This window comes from Rhinoraja longicauda, chromosome 14 (assembly GCF_053455715.1).
Source record: "Rhinoraja longicauda isolate Sanriku21f chromosome 14, sRhiLon1.1, whole genome shotgun sequence".
Taxonomy (NCBI): Eukaryota; Metazoa; Chordata; class Chondrichthyes; order Rajiformes; family Arhynchobatidae; genus Rhinoraja; species Rhinoraja longicauda.
The window spans coordinates 32010277-32029615 of record NC_135966.1 but is presented as its reverse complement, the minus strand read 5'-3'; the positions used below and the strand labels follow the sequence as shown (position 1 = coordinate 32029615).

At 44.4% G+C, this 19339-nt stretch overlaps 1 protein-coding gene across 2 annotated transcripts in view; it reads right to left on the bottom strand.

Moving 5' to 3' along the window:
- maml1 (mastermind-like transcriptional coactivator 1) overlaps positions 1–18808 on the bottom strand; it is a 79307-nt gene extending 60499 nt beyond the window's left edge. For both annotated transcript variants that reach the window (XM_078411667.1, XM_078411666.1), the window contains exons 1-2: positions 18393–18808; positions 99–1454 (exon numbers count right to left, since the gene is read on the bottom strand). In XM_078411667.1, coding sequence (XP_078267793.1) covers positions 99–1454; positions 18393–18692 — 1656 coding nt within the window. In that variant the 5' untranslated portion in view covers positions 18693–18808. The remainder of the gene's footprint in view (positions 1–98; positions 1455–18392) is intronic.
- Positions 18809–19339: the final 531 nt, after the last annotated feature.

Sequence of the window (19339 nt, the reverse complement as noted above, 5' to 3'; positions counted from 1 at the left end):
GAAGGTCTGTTTCCCATGCTGTATGTCTAAACCAAGCATGGGTTTCATTAAATAAGCTCTGAGCTGTTATTCAACAGAAATGTACATGGTATTCCTACCTGGCTGTGCTGCAGATGAGGTCTGTACGTCATGCTACTCTGGGTCAGCTCCTTTTGTTTCATCACTAGCAGTCGTTTCTGTTCCTCGCCGAGATGGGAAAGCTGCTGCTGCTGCTGCTGCCTCATGTACGCGAACATTGCAGTTTTGTTCTGGTTCTGTACCAACACCCTTTGGCCGTCGGACATTTCGAAATGGGTCAACCGTTTAGTGTTAGCGTAGTTCAGTAACGGAGCCTGGCTGCTTGGAGAGTTTGGCCCCAAAGAGTTAGGAGGCTGGCTCAGCATTGCCACACGATTTGGCTGCAGGTAGGTGCCACCAGCTTTGGCGGAGCTCTTTGGTGGCATGCTGGCCATAGAGAGTTTCTGATTGAAGTCCTGCTGGTACAACGAAGGGCTGCAGGGCTTCTCGAGGCTGAAGGGGCTGCCCAGTGGATTTTGGGTGGGAGTCGCCGCCCAGTTTTGGACCTGGTTGGGCGAGGAGTGTTGTACCTGCTGCTTCTGCATGAGTTGGGCCCTCTGCTTCTGGTTGGCAGCCATCTGCTGGAGCTGCTGCGCATGAGAGCGCTCCACGGACATCGCTGGATTGCCAGGCAGGAGAACACTAGATGCAGGCCTTGTACCTGCTGGAGTGGGCCCCGTGGCTTGTGCAACCGGCTGGGAGACTGATGGGGCAGTAGTCACAGTAGCTAAAGACACGCTTGAGAATGAAGGTCCTGAGGGAGATGGCCGAGGCTGCGGAGATTCTGTTTGCTCATGCTCAAATGAAGATGGAGAAAACTCAGTTTTTATAGTGATGTTGTCTGATAAGGAGGTCTGATCGGAACCAGTTGGTTCAATATCCTTCTTCTCCTCAAAATCCTCATTGAAAAGATCCTGTATATCTTGATCTGGCACTGAACGATTTAATTCATCAAACAACTCCTGCCATTCTTGTTCGTTCAAGTTAATATCCGGGAACATGTTGTTCTGGGAGAGAGAAGTACCTGATGGGTTGACACAAGCCAAATCCAGAGATGGTACTTGCTTCAGCTCTTTAATAAGAGTGAAGCCATCAACACCATCACTGTTTCCATTCATCTGCACATTGGAATCTGGAAGACATTCCTTCTTCAAGTTATCCAAGCTTATAGGATGATTAACATTGCCTTGGGCCCCATCCCCGATAGCAGATCTTTTTTCCCTTGGGTGGAGTGGAGACATAGATGGCATCCCATTGGAGGAGCCGTTAACCACGAGTTCCCCATTCAATTGCAGCTTCTTGGTCCCCAAATAGCTCCCTTCTACAAATCCATTCTGCTGATCTCCATTCAAAGTAGAACCGTCGGCTTTCAATTTTCTTTTCACCCGCTCATGAAGCTGAATTAAAGCAAGAGAGATACAATTAGATCAATGACCTCATGGCTCATTAAATATCTAATATCTTCAGAAATCACTCAAATAATTTTAATGTGTGTTGATTCTTATTAATATTTCAGTATTTGTTTTGAACAATCCTGGCTTCAACTTTTACCACATGCTCTATCCATCCACTTTCTTTCTAAATATAACTGTACAAAGATGTTAATGTTTTTTCTCAAAAATGCATTAACAAAAAAGACTAGGGATTGATTCAAATAGAGTTTACAGTTTGGAAATACAGAACGGAAACAGGCCTTTCGTCCCACTGAGTCCATGCCGACCATCGATCATCCATTCACACTATTTCTACGTTAGGTACAGATCTAAAAGGCTGCCCATCCTTATTCTTCAGAGATGCTGCCTGACTCGCTGAGTTAATCCAGTACTTTATGTCTATCTTCAGTATAAACCAACATCTGCAGTTCCTTTCTACACAGGCACATGGATATGCTGGGAATGGAAGGATATGGATCAAGAGCAGGCAGAGATTACTTTAACGTACATTAAGTTCAACATGGACATTGTGGGCAGAAGGGCCTGTTTCTCTGCTGTTGTGTGTATTATTTAACTACCAACAGGATATATAAAGGTTTATATATAGGTTTAAGGTGAAGGGGGAAAGATTTAATAAGAATCTGAAGGGTAACATTTTCACACAAAGGGTGGTGGCTGTATGACATAAGCTACCAGTGGAGGTAGTTGAGGCAGGGACTATTGCAACGTTTAATAAACAATTAGACAGGTACATGGATAGGACAGGCTTAGAGGGATATGGGCCAAACACAGGCATGTGGGACTAGTGTAGATGGGACATGTTGGTTGGTGTGAACAAGTTGGGCCGCAGGGCCTGTTTCTACATTGTATGACTCAATAACGCTATAAAGAGATAAATTATACAGCACATTGGTTATTTCAAAGGTAAAGGAAAATTATAAAAACACAAATTTCTCCACTTTAGTGAAACTAGATGTTACAAATGTCGTACCTCATATTAAGTACGCAAGGAGCAAATGTTAGTTTATATACCCAATAAGTAAATTACTAATAGTGTCAGGCTGTAACCCTTTGTAGAAAGTTCAGGTACAGAGAGACAAATTATATATAGGGCAAGTGACAAAGGGAAGAAAGCCAGGAGCACAGCAGCACCCTGATTGTATATGGTATTCTGAACTGCATTGTCCTGGATTAAAATTGTGTTCACATTTAAGTAAACATTTTACAAGACATGGCTCAGTTGAATCATGTTTTAAAACGTTGAGTTAAAGGTGCATGGTGCCATCTATTGCTAAACTGATGTCATTACTTGGAGCTCAGAAATGCAGAAGCTGGAACCACACATCTAAAAACACTGCAGAACAGGTTGAGGCAGTGCAGAGAGAGAGAAATATAGTCCATGTTCTAGATTAATGGCAGTGAAACAAATGAGAATATGAAAGAGACTGGGTGGAGACAGCAGGTATATGTGAGAGGTGTTGCAAATTAAACTAGTCGAGGTTGAAGAGACTTCAAATTCCAGCAGAGAGGCAGAAAGGTCAAATTGAGACCGAAATAAACACAAAAATCTGTGGAGAGAAAGAAATTTCAGGCAATTGTTGGAGTCTCAAAGATTGCAATGAGCCCAAACAAAGGAGGTGCTGCTTCACCAGCGTACTTTGGTTTTGGCTTTAGAGATACCGCGCGGAAGCAGGCCCGTCGATCTATCGAGTCCGTGCCGACCATTGATCAACCCATACACTAACACTCTCCTACGTACAGGGGGGCAATTTACAATTTTTACTGGTCAATTAATCTACAAATCTGTACATCTTTGGGGCGTGGAAAGAAACCAGAGCACCTGGAGAAAACCCACACGGTCTCATACAATTTCCATACAGACAGCATCCTTAGTCAGGTTCGAACCTTGGTCATTGGCACTGTGAGGCAGCAACTACACTGCTGTGCCACCCTATTTGATCTGTGACTCTTTTCCAACAAAGCCCCAGACTGCAGTCAAAAGTAGGAGTGGGACAAAAAAATTAGAATGACGGGTGACCGGAGGTTTGGGGGTCACCCTCGCTGCACGGTAGAGAAGACCTCAAACATGAGACCAAATGTACATTGGCAGACCTCCGTTCTTTCCACAACAGTCACAACAGTCATTCCATCAGGTGGCACCGTACGATGGCAGCCTCGCCAACGATCTGTCTCGTCCTTTTCTTCTTTTGTTGTTTTTAGTCTGTTGTTAAATGTATCTTTAGTTTTGTATTATATGTGGGGTGGGGGGGAAACCTTTTTATCTTTTCCTCGACGGAGATGCGACTTTTCCGTATCATATCTCCGTCCACACTGCTGGGGATCGACTTTTGGAGCTCCAACCGCGGGAGCCTGCGGACTTAATATCGTGGAGTTCGTGGCCCCTTGGTTAGGGACCGACTTCGGCAGCTTCAAGCCGCAGGAGTTTCGACTGCCCCGATCACGGGAGCTTCGACCGCCCCGACTGCGGATGGTTCGACCGCCCCGACTGCGGATGGTTCAACCGCCCCGACCACAGGAGAAAAGGAGGAAGAAGATAATACATTATTGCCTTCCATCACAGTGCGCTGTAGTGAATGTTTATGTTAATTTTTACGTAGTTGTGTGTCTTGTTGCTTTTTTGGTATGACTGTATATCAAATCAAATTCCTTGAATGTTTTTACATACTTGGCTAATAAATTGATTACAAAACAATACAAGCTTCCAGTCACCTGTTCTACTCCCACTATGTTGTCTTTTTTAGTTCAGGTTAGTTTAGTTTAGAGATCCAGCATGGTAACAGGCCTTTCGGCCCATTGAGTCCACACTGATCATCGATCACCCGTTCACACTAGTTCTATGTTATCCCACTTTTTCATCCACTCCCTACACATTAGGGGCAATTTACAGAAAGCCAATTAACCGACAAACCCGCACGTCTTTGGGATGTGGGAGGAAACCGGAGCAAGTGGAGGAAACCCACACGGTCACAGGGTGAATGAACAAACTCCACACAGATAACACCTGGGATCAGGATCAAAGGGGTGCAATATTCAAATTTCACCAACACCAGAAATTATGCTCGCTCTCATGATCCTATTTGAGGGACCTGTGCACAATTTGGCATGCCACACTTCAAAATAATGCCACCGACTGAAGTACTTTGGGATGTGGTTATGAAAGAGATGAACTTTCTCATTTTCTTTTCCTACTTGAAATTAAATTAATTTTATCCTGCAATATTTTCAAAATGGAGGAATTCGAGTCATTTCCTCATACTGTATAAAATAATTTGTGGGGAAACACCCAAATCGTGCAGTGAAGCCCAAGCCAATTCAATGCAATGCTTTTGCTTTGCCAAGCTGATTCGGAGGAAGCACACTCACCAGGCTTGTGGTGAGTGTCATTTCACATTCATGTCAAATCGTGCAAACTTTTAATAGATGCCGTGTACCCAACCCAACACCAAAATGTAACTTGGGCAGTTTCATTCGAGCTAAAGCTTTATGGTGAGGGTTTGAACATGAGAAATGAGAGCAATATAGACTTATTCAGCTCTTCAAGCCTGTTCCACCATTCAGCAAGATCATGGCTACCTTCCATCTCAACACTATTTTCCTACCGTAGCCTTCTATCTTTCGATTCATCGAATGTCCAAAAATCTACTGTCCTTAGTATTGAATGCAATCAAACTCTCCAGGACAGAATTCCAAAGATTCATATCTGTATGAAAGAAATTCACATTTAAAATCTACATAGCCTAACCCTTATTTTGAAGGTAGGCACAAAATGCTGGAGTAACTCAGCGGGTCAGGCAGCATCACAGGAGAGAAGGAATGGGTGAAGTTTCGGGTCAAGACTCTTCTTCAGACTGATGTTCCCTGACATCAGTCTGAAGAAGGGTCTCAACCCGAAACGTCACCCATTCCTTCTCTCCTGAAATGCTGCCTGACCTGCTGAGTTACTCCAACATTTTGTGTCTACCTTCAATTTGAACCAGCATCTAGTTATTTTCCTAACCCTTATTTTGAGATTGACTCCTAGTTGTAGGTTCCAGTTCAAATAAACATCCTTCCCACACCTACCCTATCAGAATACTATACATTTTAATAATGTCACTCATTCACCTAAACTCTTGAACAGACCTTGACATCTCAATCTCACCTGACATGACAGATCTGTGATCTAAAAATAACAGACAAGTAATTCTACCCTGCATTGTCTACAGAAAATGTGGTCATACAGCACAGAAACAGGCGCTTCGACCCAACTCATCAATGCAGATCCAGCCAAGCCAGTCCCATTTTCCAGTGTTTGGCCCACATCTCTCTAAATCTTTCCTATCGACGTCCTCTAAATGCTGATATAGTATCTGCCTCAACTACTTCTTCTGGCAGTTCGTTCCATACACCCATCACCTTCTGTGTGAAAAATCTACCCCCCCCCCCCCCCCCCTCACCTTTAAACCTCTGTCCTCTGGCTCTTGATTCCCTTACTTTGGGAAAATTACTCTGCATTCACCCTATCTATATCTAAAAGAACACCCACTGTACTAAAAAGTACCTCTTTCAAATCTCCAGGACATAGATAAACGAAGCTAAACATACAAAAGAAGGTAGACACAGAGTGCTGGAGAAACTCAGAGGGTTTCAAGAGCCTTCATCAGACTCAACCTAAAACGGCACCTATTCCTTTTCTTCAGAGATGCCGCCTGACCCTCTGAGTTACTCCAACTTTTGGTGTCTATCTTTAGTGTAAACCAGCATTTGGAGTCCCTTCCTGCCCATACAAAAGAATACTGTTAAAAATAAGGTTGTTGGAAGACCAAAAACAGTGCAAGTATAGTTTGACAGCACTAGATGGCAGTAAATGTGATGTTACAACATTATATCATTCTAAATAGTCACTTCTTCAACCAGTAGCTACAGGTTACCGTCTACAACATCAGCCACAGTCTTTCTCTGGGAGCACAGGCTTTTAGCCAAAAGCCCTGATTTGAAAATATATTGTTTGTCCGTCATCCTAACATCAGGAGGTTAAAATCCTGGGATTTACAACACAACATCCAAGCAGAAATGCAGTAAATCAAGGCATCAACTTGCTTGATTGTAATCAAGTATAGGCTTTCCACTGACACAACAAGCAGCTTTTCACTGTACGTCGGTACACATGACAATAAACTAAATTAAAAAGCCTCAACCAAGGGCTATTACAGTATTGTGCACAGAGAGATGTGTTACCGACAGCACTGCTGCACTGGACCGCCTGCCCTTCCCCGCTGCTGTGCCAGATGCATGTTCTTGGTAAACAATGAGCTGCCCCAAGTGGAGAATCTGCCTTATGAGGGTAGTGTGGAGCAACCACCAAGATCACCAGCACATTGAATGGAGACTCCCAGCACCTGCCCCAAGTGTTGGTAGCATGCCTGGATGCCATGGTCTCCCTCATCACCACCTGTTGAATATAACGGCAGCTGCTGTCTTGGCTGCACAGCTGTCTCTAGCTCAGAGATATCCCTATGTTCAGAAGCTCAATATCCTGACTGCCACTTCATTCCTCGAATATACCCTTCCGGCACAGTATAAAATGCTCCCATCTACCCGCAAGAAATCCATACTTGCCCTGGCTAGTCATTTTCTTTTTAACCTACTGATAACATTTAATTGCCAATTTATTCTCACATTGTCTTTCTTTGGTCAATCTCATCTCCTTTTACAAGTTTTAAAATTCTATCTTTGGCAATTTATAAGATGATTGATGTATTATTATCTTTAATTTCTCTATTTTAGTCATGGGTGGTGTTCGCCCCAGAGAGGATTTTTTTTCTTTAAGTAATGATTATTTCTTTAAATGCTAGGCATTGATCAGCCACTGTTGTACCTTTCAATACATTCTCCCCAATCAATGTCAGTTAAGTCTCTCCTTGTGCAAGTGAGTCTGGTCCACTATTAAGACCATTGCTTTCTATCTCTTGGACAAGGGGCTGTTGCTATGATGGAAAATTCAAAAGATCTGAATATGGGTCCTGATCCGAAATGTCACCGTTCCATGTTCTCCAGAGATACTACCTGACCTGCTGAGTTAGTCCAGCATTTTCTGTCTTTCCTTCCATCTTGCTTTGCTATACTTTTAATCCAAGTCAGGACCCTTCTTCAGACTGATTGTAGGCTGGGAGGGAGGGGGGAAGAAAGCTGGAAAAGAGGAGGGGTAGGGCAAAGTGGGTAATAGGTGGGGGGGGGTTGATAAACAGATGGTTGGACAAAAGCTGTAGATGAAAAAAATGTGTGAGACTAAAGGATTGAAGAGTTGTGAAGCCAGAGTAAAGAGGGGGTGGATGCAGATAGAAACATAGAAAATAGGTGCAGAAGGAGGCCATTTGGCCCTTCGAGCCAGCACCACCATTCATTGTGATCATGGCTGATCATCCGCAATCAGTAACCTGTGCCCAACTTCTCCCCATATCCCTTGATTCCATGAGCCCAGAGAGCTCTATCTAACTCTCTCTTAAATTCATCCAGTGATTTAGCCTCCACTGCCCTCTGTGGCAGAGAATTCCACAAATTCACAATTCTCTGGGTGAAAATGTTCCTTCCTACCTCAGTTTTAATGGCCTCCCCTTTATTCTAAGACTGTGGCCCCTAGTTCTGAACTCCCTAGAGGAAGACAAATTAAGGCAAATGGTGGGGAGGGGGGATAGAAGAGGGAGTGTGGGGGAGAAAGCGGAACTTCTTTGGCAAACACGTTGCTTCAAGCAGACACAAGAATGCAGTCAACCAATTTTAGGGATAGGCTTTAATGAAGGCCTTTACCAAAAATAAAAGAGGACAAAGAATGTGGAGGAGTTAAACGGAAGAATTCACAATCATCCTTAGGTACAAAAGATGACAAAATGGACAAGAAGCCAGAAGCCGTACAGACTGGAAGTGTGATGGTTGTAGATCAATAGTTCCCAACCTTGCTGAAGGCACTTCCAAACTAAACCCGGTGACATCGCAGGTGACTGATTTCAGGAGTTGTGCTGTCCTGGGCATTCCTAGGAATCACAAGCAGTCTCTCAATACAATGAACTCATTTTGATTTTTCAGGAACTTACAATCCAAATCATCTCACTATTACTCAATACTCAATGGCATCCTGATATTTTTGGTTAGCAGCCCCACCCACAACCCTTCAAAAACAACATTAAAATCACTAAAAGTTACACACATTCGTCCAGGCAACTCAGGGACATGCAGAGTCCCTTTTCATGGTTAGTTTTAGTTTTAGAGAAACAGGCCTATCAGCCCTCTAAGTCCACACCAACCGACAATCACTCATACCCAAGATCTATCCTACACTTTACGGACAAATTACAGAAGCCAATTAACCTGCAAACCACATTGGAGTGTGGGAGAAAACCAGAGCACCTGGAGAAAATCCACACGAACAGGGAGGACGTACAAACTCCTTACAGACAGCACCTGAAGTCAGGATCGAACCCAGGTCTCTGGCGCTGTGAGGCAGCAACTCTATTGCAGTGCTACTGTCCGGCTGGTTTTTACTGTTAGTTTCTACTGTCACACTGCAGTTACATTCATCGAACTGCACCCATTAACTCGACATAAACAAGGTGTGCCGTCCCAAACTTTCAGAGACATTTCTCTTCTGCAGAGCTGGAAGGATTAAAAATAGATTTCCTGCATCGCTCCTCATCCTTTAACAGTCAACAGTCATCAACAGTCCTCTGGGAGCAGTCACTGGAAGGATTTACACCAGTTCAAGATGATTCCACCTCATGGTATCTCCTGCATTTGGTTCAATCAGAGACCCACATCACCCTGACCACGCTCTCATTTCACTCCTTCCAAGAAGGTGGTACAGGAGTCTGTAAACTACGACCGCAAGGTTCACAAACAGCTCTTCCCAACAACCATCAGGCTCTTGAACACTGCACAACACTATCCTTAACTATGAACTACGGGCAGGCTTTGACTACACTAAGCGCTTTGGACGATTTTGCATTAGTATTGGGGTTATTGACATTGATTTTATTATAATATATGACCAGTGTGCAATTTTTACAAGCCTGCTATGCTGCTGTAAAATTGTACCTATGACAATTAAACACTTTTGATTCTTGAGACCATCAGCAGCCATGTCAAGAGCCAAGAGTGTTTAATTATGTGCCGAAAAAAAGAACAATTAAATTCTTACCTGCAGCACTATAACAGGCCTGTAAATTACTCATAGATAACATAACATAAAAACTCAATTTAAAAAAGTTAAGCTAAGATCCCACTTACTCTCAGTTAAATCGCCTCAGACGACACCCTTTGCCCTTCAGCCTGTTTCACCACCAAATAAAATGGAGGTTCATCCTTTATCTTAGCCATTTAACTGTTCAGTCTATATTCCCAAATTCAGAGCCCAAATATCCCTTTTGAATGCATTCAATGAGTGTTTATCCAGTCATCATTCTGCATCAGAAAATTTCTCATCTGTCTGAAATGGCCAACCCCTTACTCAGAGTCTATGACAACCCCAGTCATAAACCTTCTGGAGGAAACATCCACAACATCTACAATGCTAAACTCTTCAAATCTTACGTTCTAAAAACAGTGCCCTTAATTGTGAACATGACCATAGGCTATTCTTATTTAATTCTCCATTGCAGCTCAACCAGTTATCCCAGGAATTAGTGAATTTTCATTGGTCCACCACAAGTATATTACTCAGACCTAACAGTACTGTAAGCATTGATACCTCACCAATGGCTTCTACAAATGCAGCAAGATTTCCTTACTTTGTACTCCAATCCCACCATCTCTTGCAGTACAATACAATCTCACTGAAAACAAACGTCTTCTCTGTAACCAAGAACAAAGAAGATGGCACAAAGTGGTGAACAATGCCCATTCCATCACAGGTACTGACCTCCCTACCATCGAAGGGATCTATCCACAAGAGTTTCTGCCTCAAAAAGGCAGCCAACATCATCGGAGACCTACACCATAATGGCCATGCTCTCATTTCACTCCTGCTATCAGGAAGGAGGTACAGGAGCCTTGAAACTGTAACATCCAGGTTCAGGAGCAGCTTCTTCCCGACAACCATCAGGCTTTTGAACGCTACGAACTCCAAATAGGCTCCAAACTATATAGATGTGGGGGAATTATTTTTGATTTTGCATTATTATTGTTTATTTATTTGTCTATGTTTTTATATATATATTGTGAACTTTTTTTCATTTGTTTATTTTGGCTTTTACAGAGTACTATCTTTACATATCGGTTGTGCTGCTGTTAGTAAGAATTTCAACGTTCTGTTTTGGGACATATGACAATAAAACACTCTTAACTCTTGAATCCATTCATTTATTTCTCCCTGCAAGCAAGATGATTCTTGGTTTGTAATTTACCTGCCACTTCCTCACACTCACATCCTGTTTATAATTATTTGCAGATTATTTCCTCCCTACAACTCAATCTCCCGCCTGGCTTTCTACCACCAGATATGGATATATTACATCCTTTTCCAACAATAATAGGTTATAAATATCCAAAGTATTGATCCTTGTAGCACGCTACCAGGAATAGGCTCCCAATCTGAAAAAGATTCACTAGGTCTCGATGCTTTCCTTCTTTTAAACAATCCTCAGGATACACATAGGAGTAGGTATCGAAGATAGACACAAAATGCTGGAGTAACTCAGTGGGTCAGGCAGCATCCCTGGAGCTCCAGAGATGCTGCCTGACCCGCTGAGTTACTCCAGCATTTTGCTTCTATCTTTGGTGCAAACCAGCATCTGCAGTTCCTTCCTACAAATAGGAATAGGCAATTCAGCCCATCAACCCAGCCCCAGTGTTCAATATCACCATGGCTGATCTGCCCCAAGCCTCAACTCCTCGTATGCCAGGTCCCAAGAGTCTTCAAATCCCCAAACTTTCCAAAATGTATCTGCTCCTTGACCATGTCTCCAAGATAGAGAATTTCAGAAATTTATCATCTGCGAGAAGAAATTACTCCATATTTAAATGACCACCACCATATCTTATAACTATTTCCCCTTATTCGGGACTCTGCAACAAGTGAGTACATCTCAACATCTAACCTATGTAGAAAGGAACTACAAATGCTGGTTTATATCGATGATAGGCACAAAGTGCTGGAGTAACTCAGCGGGTCAGGTGGCATCTCTGGAAAAAAAAAGGATGGGCGACGTTTCGGGTTGGGACCTTTCTTCTGACTGGAGACTCAGACCTCAGTCTGAAGAAGGGTTTGGATCTGAAACAACAACCATCCTTTTTCTCAAGAGATGCTACCTGACCCAGTGAGTTACTCTAGCACTTTGTGTCTATTTTCAACATCTAACCTGTTATGCTCCCTTGGGACCCAATATATTTCAATAATTCCCCCTCGTTCAGAAAACCCAAAAGAATGCAGATCTAATTTCTTTAGCCATTCATTCCAGGAAGTTGCCCTGTGTTTTTCTTTTGACTTCCTCCAATGGCAATATATCTGTTCTTAAACAAGCGACTAAAACTGCACAGTAGACCCTTCTGCTCCCTTTGAACATTTCCTTTTCTGATCGATGGTCCACACCCCTCCTCTTACAACCTTTTTCATGTTCACGTGCCAAAATAGAGATGTTTGAAAACTTCAAATTCCTCGGAGTTAATATCACCAACAACTTGTCCTGGACCAACCATACTGATGCAACGACCAAGAAAGCAAACCAACTTCCTTAGAAGGCTTAGGAAGTTTGGCATGTCCCCTACAACTCTCACCAACTTCTACAGATGAACCATAGAAAGCATTTTATCAGGATGCATAGCAGCTTGGTTTGGGAACATCTCCAACCAAGACCGCAAGAAATTGCAACGAATTGTGGACGCAGCCTAGACCATCACACAAACCAACTTCCCTTCTATTGGCTTCATTTACACCTCATGCTGCCTTGGCAAGGCCAGCAGCATAATCAAGGACGAGTCGCACCTGGGCAAAAGGTATAGAAGTGTGAAAACAAATGCACACCACCAGATTTGGGGACAGTTCCTTCCCAGCTGTTATCAGGCAACTGAAACAACCTACCATAACCAGAGAACAGTGCTGAACTACTATCTACTCTTTGCTGACCCTCGAACTATCCTTGATCGGACTTTGTTGGCTATACTTTGCACTAAACGTTATTCCCTTATCATGTATCCATACACTGTAAATGGATCAATTGTAATCATGTATCTCAGCTGGACGGAGGCAGAGAGGAAAGCTCTTCAGCGGGTAGTCCATAGAGCTCAGATGACCATCGGAACACAGCTACCAGCCTTGGAGGGCATCTACAACACACAATGCCTCAGAAAAGCCACCAGCATCCACAAAGACTCTTCACACCCCTGCAACAGTCTGTTCGAACTTCTACCATCGGGCAGACGATACAAGGCCTTCTACGCCCGTACCTCCAAACTCAGGAACAGCTTCATTCCCAGGGCCATAGCTGCTATGAACCGGTCCTGCTGAGCCGGATGGTCACATCGCACAGTGAACCGGCACAGATCTACTTGCACTTTATTCTGTTTTAAAACTGTTCCAATTTGTTTCATTGGGTTGTTTAAATTAATACTAACTAGCTAATTAATTTATTGCATCGTATGGGAGGCGCATTCCCAATCTCGTTGTACCCCTGTACAATGACAATAAAGATATATTGTATTGTCTTTCTGCTGACTCGTTAGCACGCAACAAAAAAACTTTTCACTGTACCTCAGTACACATGACAATAAGCTAAAGTAAATTGTTGATCTTTCCTGGACTCCCTATAATTCGCTTTTCTTTTCTATTCCCTCTCCAAACTTTGTAACAACATGTCAGGCGGCATGTTCCCTACCTTTTTCCTTCATCGGACTGCAGCTTATCTGTACCATAACGTGTTGCAACTTGTTTAATTACTGTTTTGGCCTCCAAACTCTATTGTAATGGACCACCAATTTCCCCCCTTTACCAAGCCCAGTAAGGCAACATGGAGAACTCACTCCTTTCAAATTACTAATCTCCTTGAGTGAACAAATAGGGCACCCTCACCCCTGCATCCCTCCCCCCATCATGCCAAAAAGAAAAGGATCTTAAAAGGATTTGTCTGTTCAGTTCTTCATCAGTAATCATGTTACTTTGAGGATGCTGATTTTCTGATCTTGTAAACAAAATGCTCATCTGTCTAAGTATTCTGAAAATACACACCCTTAACCAGAGAACACATTTGAAAACTAATAGACACTGAGTACCACTGAGCCTATATATTTACTTTAGACTTTAGAGATACAGCATGGAAACAGGCCCTTCGGCCCCCTGACCAACGATCACCCCCTTACATTAGCACTATCCTACATACTAGGGACGAGTTACAATTTTTACCAAAGCTAATTAACCTGTAAATCTGCACGTCTTTGGCGTGTAGGAGGAAAAGGGAGCACCCCGAGAAAACCCACGCTGTCACATGGAGAACGCACAAACCATACAGATGGCACCCATAGTCAGGATCGAACCCTGGTCTCTGGCGCTGTATGGCAGCAACTCTATCGATGTGCCACCATGCCGCCTTAGATGTTATTTATTGCTTTCAAAGCAGAAGCTGCTGCAAAAGAAAGAGTTGCTTGAAGTTCACGACTTTTCAGGCTACAGTACTCTCTCCGAAGATGCCGCCCGCTTTGATGAGCATCTTGGGCATTGTATTTTGTCCCCCAGACGTACGATATTCACAGTAGTTTACTTTGGTACAAACAATGGCACCAATCATTTTAACTGATGTGACAAAGTCAGACAAATAGGAGAGGTTTATGGGGAAATGGGATGAGCTTAGATGGGCATCAAGGTCAGCATTGACGGGTTGACTCTGTGACTCTATTTAGCCAATGCATTTTTCTGTGATGCTTGCAGTTAATTTTTCGCATCACTACAGGAACTGTGCTTCATCTTATTAAAATCTAATTAACTGTAGTAACAAAAAGATAAAAAATTACATTTAAATCTAAAACAATCAACTTCTTGTCCAAGACACTCAATTCATTCAACCAACTACTCCACAGTTTTTACTGCAACAGCCCTGTGAGCTACATGTAATGCTTTATCTGGTTTGTACAGTGCACAGACACAACACGTGAGGGAGCAATATTTGCCTCTGCTGGGAGTTTCATTTCCACAGCCGAGGAGTGGCCACAACCAAGATTCCACCCAAATACAATCATACTTAAATTCCCGTAATACCACAATGACACAGTGGTGCAGCTGGTAGGGTTGCTGCCTCACAGCACCAGAGACCCAGGTTCAATCCAGACCTGGGGTGCTCCCTGTGTCGAATTTGCATGTTCCCCCTGTGACCATGTGGGTTTTCTCCGGGTGCTCCAGTTTCCTTCCACATCCAAAGACACGCAGGTCTGTAGGGAGTCTGGAAATTGCCCCCTAGCGTGTGGATGAGAAAGTGGGATAACAGAACTAGTGTGAACGGGTGATCAATGGTCAGTGTAGACTCGTTGGGCTGAAGGGCCTTTTTCCACACCGTATCTAAACTAATCATCTTTAATTGATGAAACATTTCCACATGGTTTACAATACAAACATTCATAAACAGGAAAAAGGGATTTGCCAAAACATTTACATGGGACCATTTTTACACTCACTGATCATATTCACATCAGTACTTTTGGGGTTTATTCTACTCCCCATTTCAAGTTTCTAGTAAAGGCTTCACAGCACAAACTCCTGCCAGATGTTTCTTTTCAAAGAATCTTCATTCCATTCATAGCAAAATGTGTCAAAGTGCAAAGTGGAAGTACCAAATAAGAAACTATTCCTTCAGTAAATCATTTTGTTTCCAACCCTCTTTTTCCTGAGCCTTTGGCGTACCTCAAATTTGATATAAACTCAAAGATTGGTCTAAAGAAAGGTCCTGGCCTTTTCCATTCACTCCCCAGATGCTGCCTGACCTGCTGCGTTCATCCTGCACTTTATGTTCTGCACACGATTCCAGCACCTGCAGTCTCGTGTCTAAAATTTGATCAACCGGGATAAAATGTTAGGTTTGGAGTTCAATGTAAGTGTGCTAATTTAATCTATCACACTATTTGCTATGGCATCATCTCCAAAGCCCCGGCAAATCATGCACAAATCCAAATTGTCTTCAAGTTGTGTTTCAACAGCACCAATCGACGTAGACTAACATAGAAGGTACAAAATGATGATAAAGCAATGATAAAACAGCAGAACTGGCATCAAATGATTCATACACATGCAAAACATAGTTAGCATTAAATTTAAGTGGTTCAACAATTGTTTACATTCTCTTGCAACACAGTGTGATGGGACAAGTGTCAAATGGTGAATTATTATTGCTCAGAAAATTACGAGTTACAAGTAAATAATTTCATCCCCTCATCACAAACCAATATAAATGGTAATACTGGCCAGGCATGAAATTAAAACCAAATAATTCACTTTAAATTGAGACGAGAAAAGATCTGAAGCATTTTGTATGCACATTACATTCAATCAGAACTTTCGTCAAAGTTAATTTCTGAAAGGTTTCACATGTAATCACAGAATAATACAGGAGGGTTGCATAATGCCACAGCAGTAGAGTTGCTGTCTTACAGCCCAGAGACCCAGGTTTGATCCTGACTATGGAAGCTGGCTGTACAGAGTTTGTACATTCTCCCCGTTTCCTTCGGGTGCTCCAGTTTCCTCCCACAATCCAAAGATGTACAGGTTTGTTGGTTAATTGGCTTTGATAACATTGTAAAATTGTCCCTAGTGTGTAGGATAGTGTTAGTGTAGGGGGGGTCGCTGGTCGGTGCACACCCGGTGAGCCCAAGGGCCTGCTTTCGCGCGATAGCTCTTAGGTCTCTAAAGTCCAAAGAGAGCATTTGGCTCAATACATCTATGCTGGATCTTAGAAACAGCAATTTTGTCCAGTAGCCCCAACTCTCTCTCACTTTTCAATTGTTCATACATTTCTCTTTTGAACTTCCTTGTCATGTCTTCCACTATCCTTTTAAACAATTCCGTTCAAATTATAGAAGAATGTAGAAACAAGGAACTGCAGATGCTGGTTTCCACAAAAAAAGACACAAAGTGTTGGAGTAACCCACCAGGTCAGGCAGCTTCTCTGGAGAATGTGGATAGGTGAATTTTCAGGTCAGGACCCTTCTTCAGACTGATGGATTCCATCAGTCTGAAGAAGCATTCCGACCCAAAATGTTGTCTGTCCATTTCCCTCCCCAGATGCTGCCTGTCCTGCCGAGTTCCTCCAGCAGTTTGCTTTTTGCTCCAGGTTCCAGCATAAGCAGTCTCTCATGTCTCCACTTTGTTTTCTATTCAAGGTTGAGATAAATAAATAAAAAATACATATGGTCACTTAGTGAACAAAGAGTTAAGGGGTCAGGCAGAAGAGTGGATGAGGTGTCAGTCTGAGGAACTGCAAGACCACAAGTCATAGGACCTAAATGAGACCATTCAGCCCATCAAGGCTGATCTATTTTCCCCTCTCAATTCCATTCTCCTGCCTTCCTCCATAATCTTTGACACCCTTACCAATTAAGAATGCTGTTCCTTCTCTCTTTCTAAGATGGTGGGGGGGGGGGGGGGGGGGGGAGGGAGCCTGACTAGGCAAGGAATGATCACTACATTGCATTCTGAACAAGAAGACACCACAGCAGGGGGCAGCTTCTCCAAATATGCATAAAGTAAACACAGTTAACACACATTCACATGTAGCTTTGATTCTTGGTCATCTACACCGGCACAAAATCAGCTACCATAGGAAACAACAATGCTGACACAAGGATGTCCACCACAGATGCTGCCTGACCTGCTGAGTTCCTTCAGCATTTTATCTGGACGACTAAATTTTGAGTAAATTGCATCGAAGAGATTTAAACATTATCTTTAACTGTCAAACAAAGACCAGACTTTGTAAGACATATGAACAAAACACAGTGTTGGAGGAACCTAGCGGGTCAGGCAGCATCTGGGAAGGGAATGGATTTATGACGTTTCAAGTCAGGACCCTTCCTCACACTCTGCGTGCAGGAAAGAACTACAGATGCTGGTTTAAATCGAAGGTAGACACAAAATGCTGGAGTAACTCAGCGGGACAGCCAGCATCTCTAAAGAAGGGTCTCAACCCGAAACGCCACCCATTCCTTCTCTCCAGAGATGCTGCCCTTCCTCAGACTCATTCCCTCCACAATTTCCAGCATCTGAATTTCCTTCTGTCTCCATTGCACGACTAGTAGTCTGCTTGGCCATTGTAAAAAGATTGAATGTGAGAAGTAGTTAACAAGTCTTGAGTTACAAGTTACAAACTATGTGAGTAACAATTTACAGGGGACACCAGAGTCTGCAGATGCTGTATTCTTGCACACAAAACAAAGTGCTGGAGTAAATCAGCCGGTTAGCCGAGTCACCCTGACCCGCTCAGAATTATTCCAAGCTACTCCAGCACTTTGTGTCCTAAGTGACAACTCCACTGGTCCAAGTTGACACTTAGTGTCTGAACAAGTTAGTTGATGGAAGGGTTAACTAGTTCCTGTTAACAAGTTCCAGTTCGCTAGAACCAATTAAGTACTTTAAGTTCTGGTTAACCAATTCGAGTTGACTGGTTCAAGTGTTCTAGTTAACTAGTTCAAACTCGTGTTAACATTCCAGGTCTCTAGAACCAGATAACCAGTTCAAGTACTGGTACCAGTTTCTTGTCCCAGTTCCTGTTAACAAGTTATCCAATTCCAGTGAACTAGTTCTAGTGCTGCTCAACAAGTTTGTGAACTAGTTTGTGGCTGTTAACCAGCTCCAGTTAAACCACTTCTAGGTAATCAGTACACCCGCAGAGCCTGACAGATGTCCAGGGTATGGAAAGCGAGAATCTTGCGGCCACTCACCGCCTGCAGGGTGCTACTCCGGCTCTGGTCGGCGGCGGGCTGCGGACTGTCGGTGAAGCCGGACTGTGGCGGCGGCGCGGGGGCCGGGGGCTGCGGCCGCTGCTTGGCCGCCCGCTTGCTCTTGGTCTGTAGGCAGCGCTGGTGCAGCGCCAGGCTGTGCTGCCGCTCCAGCTCCAGGCGCTCGGCCGTGGCATGTTCGTAGCGGACCTCGCACGCCGAGTGGTGGCGGCGGCACAGCTCAATGCGCTTGCGAAGCCGCTCGACCACCGCGCTATGCCGGGGCAGCGCGAACTCGGCCATGGCCCGGGCCCGAAGCCCAGGCTGCAGACGAGGCCTACGGCCCGAAGCTCGAGGCCTGAGGCCTGAGGCCCGCCGCTCGCTGCTGCCGCCGCTCCCCCGCAGACCGCGCTCATCCACAGGCACCACCTCGCACGCTAGCGCCGGCCCTCAGCGACCCCGCTTTCCGCTCGGCCTCCGCTCCATTTTGCCCCCTCCCCCCCCCTCACGCCAGCATCACGACGGACGGACGGCCGGCCGCCGACGCGGGTGACTGACAGGCGCCGCGGCCGATCGCACGGTCCGTACCAATGGCGACGCGAGGAGGGGGCGTTTCCGCTGAGGAAGGGCCAATGAGCGACAAGCCACGCCCCACCACCGGGCGGAGTGACGGATCTTTCCGCCTATCGGGCACCTGCGCGGCCTGACTGACGTACACTCACACCAATAGCGACGAGGGAAGGGGGAGGGCCGGCGATCGCCCCACCAATCACATTGAAGACCCGCCTTGACGGCCGCCTTGAACAATCAGAGGCTGTTCTAGGCGGGCGCTGCTTGAGCAGCAAATGGGAGAAGGCGCCGGGGCGTGATCGCCAGGCGGCGCAGCCAATCAGGTAAAGGTGGCCGTGGGATCCGTGCAGTCTTTACGGTGCCGGGAGCCGCGGGACCAG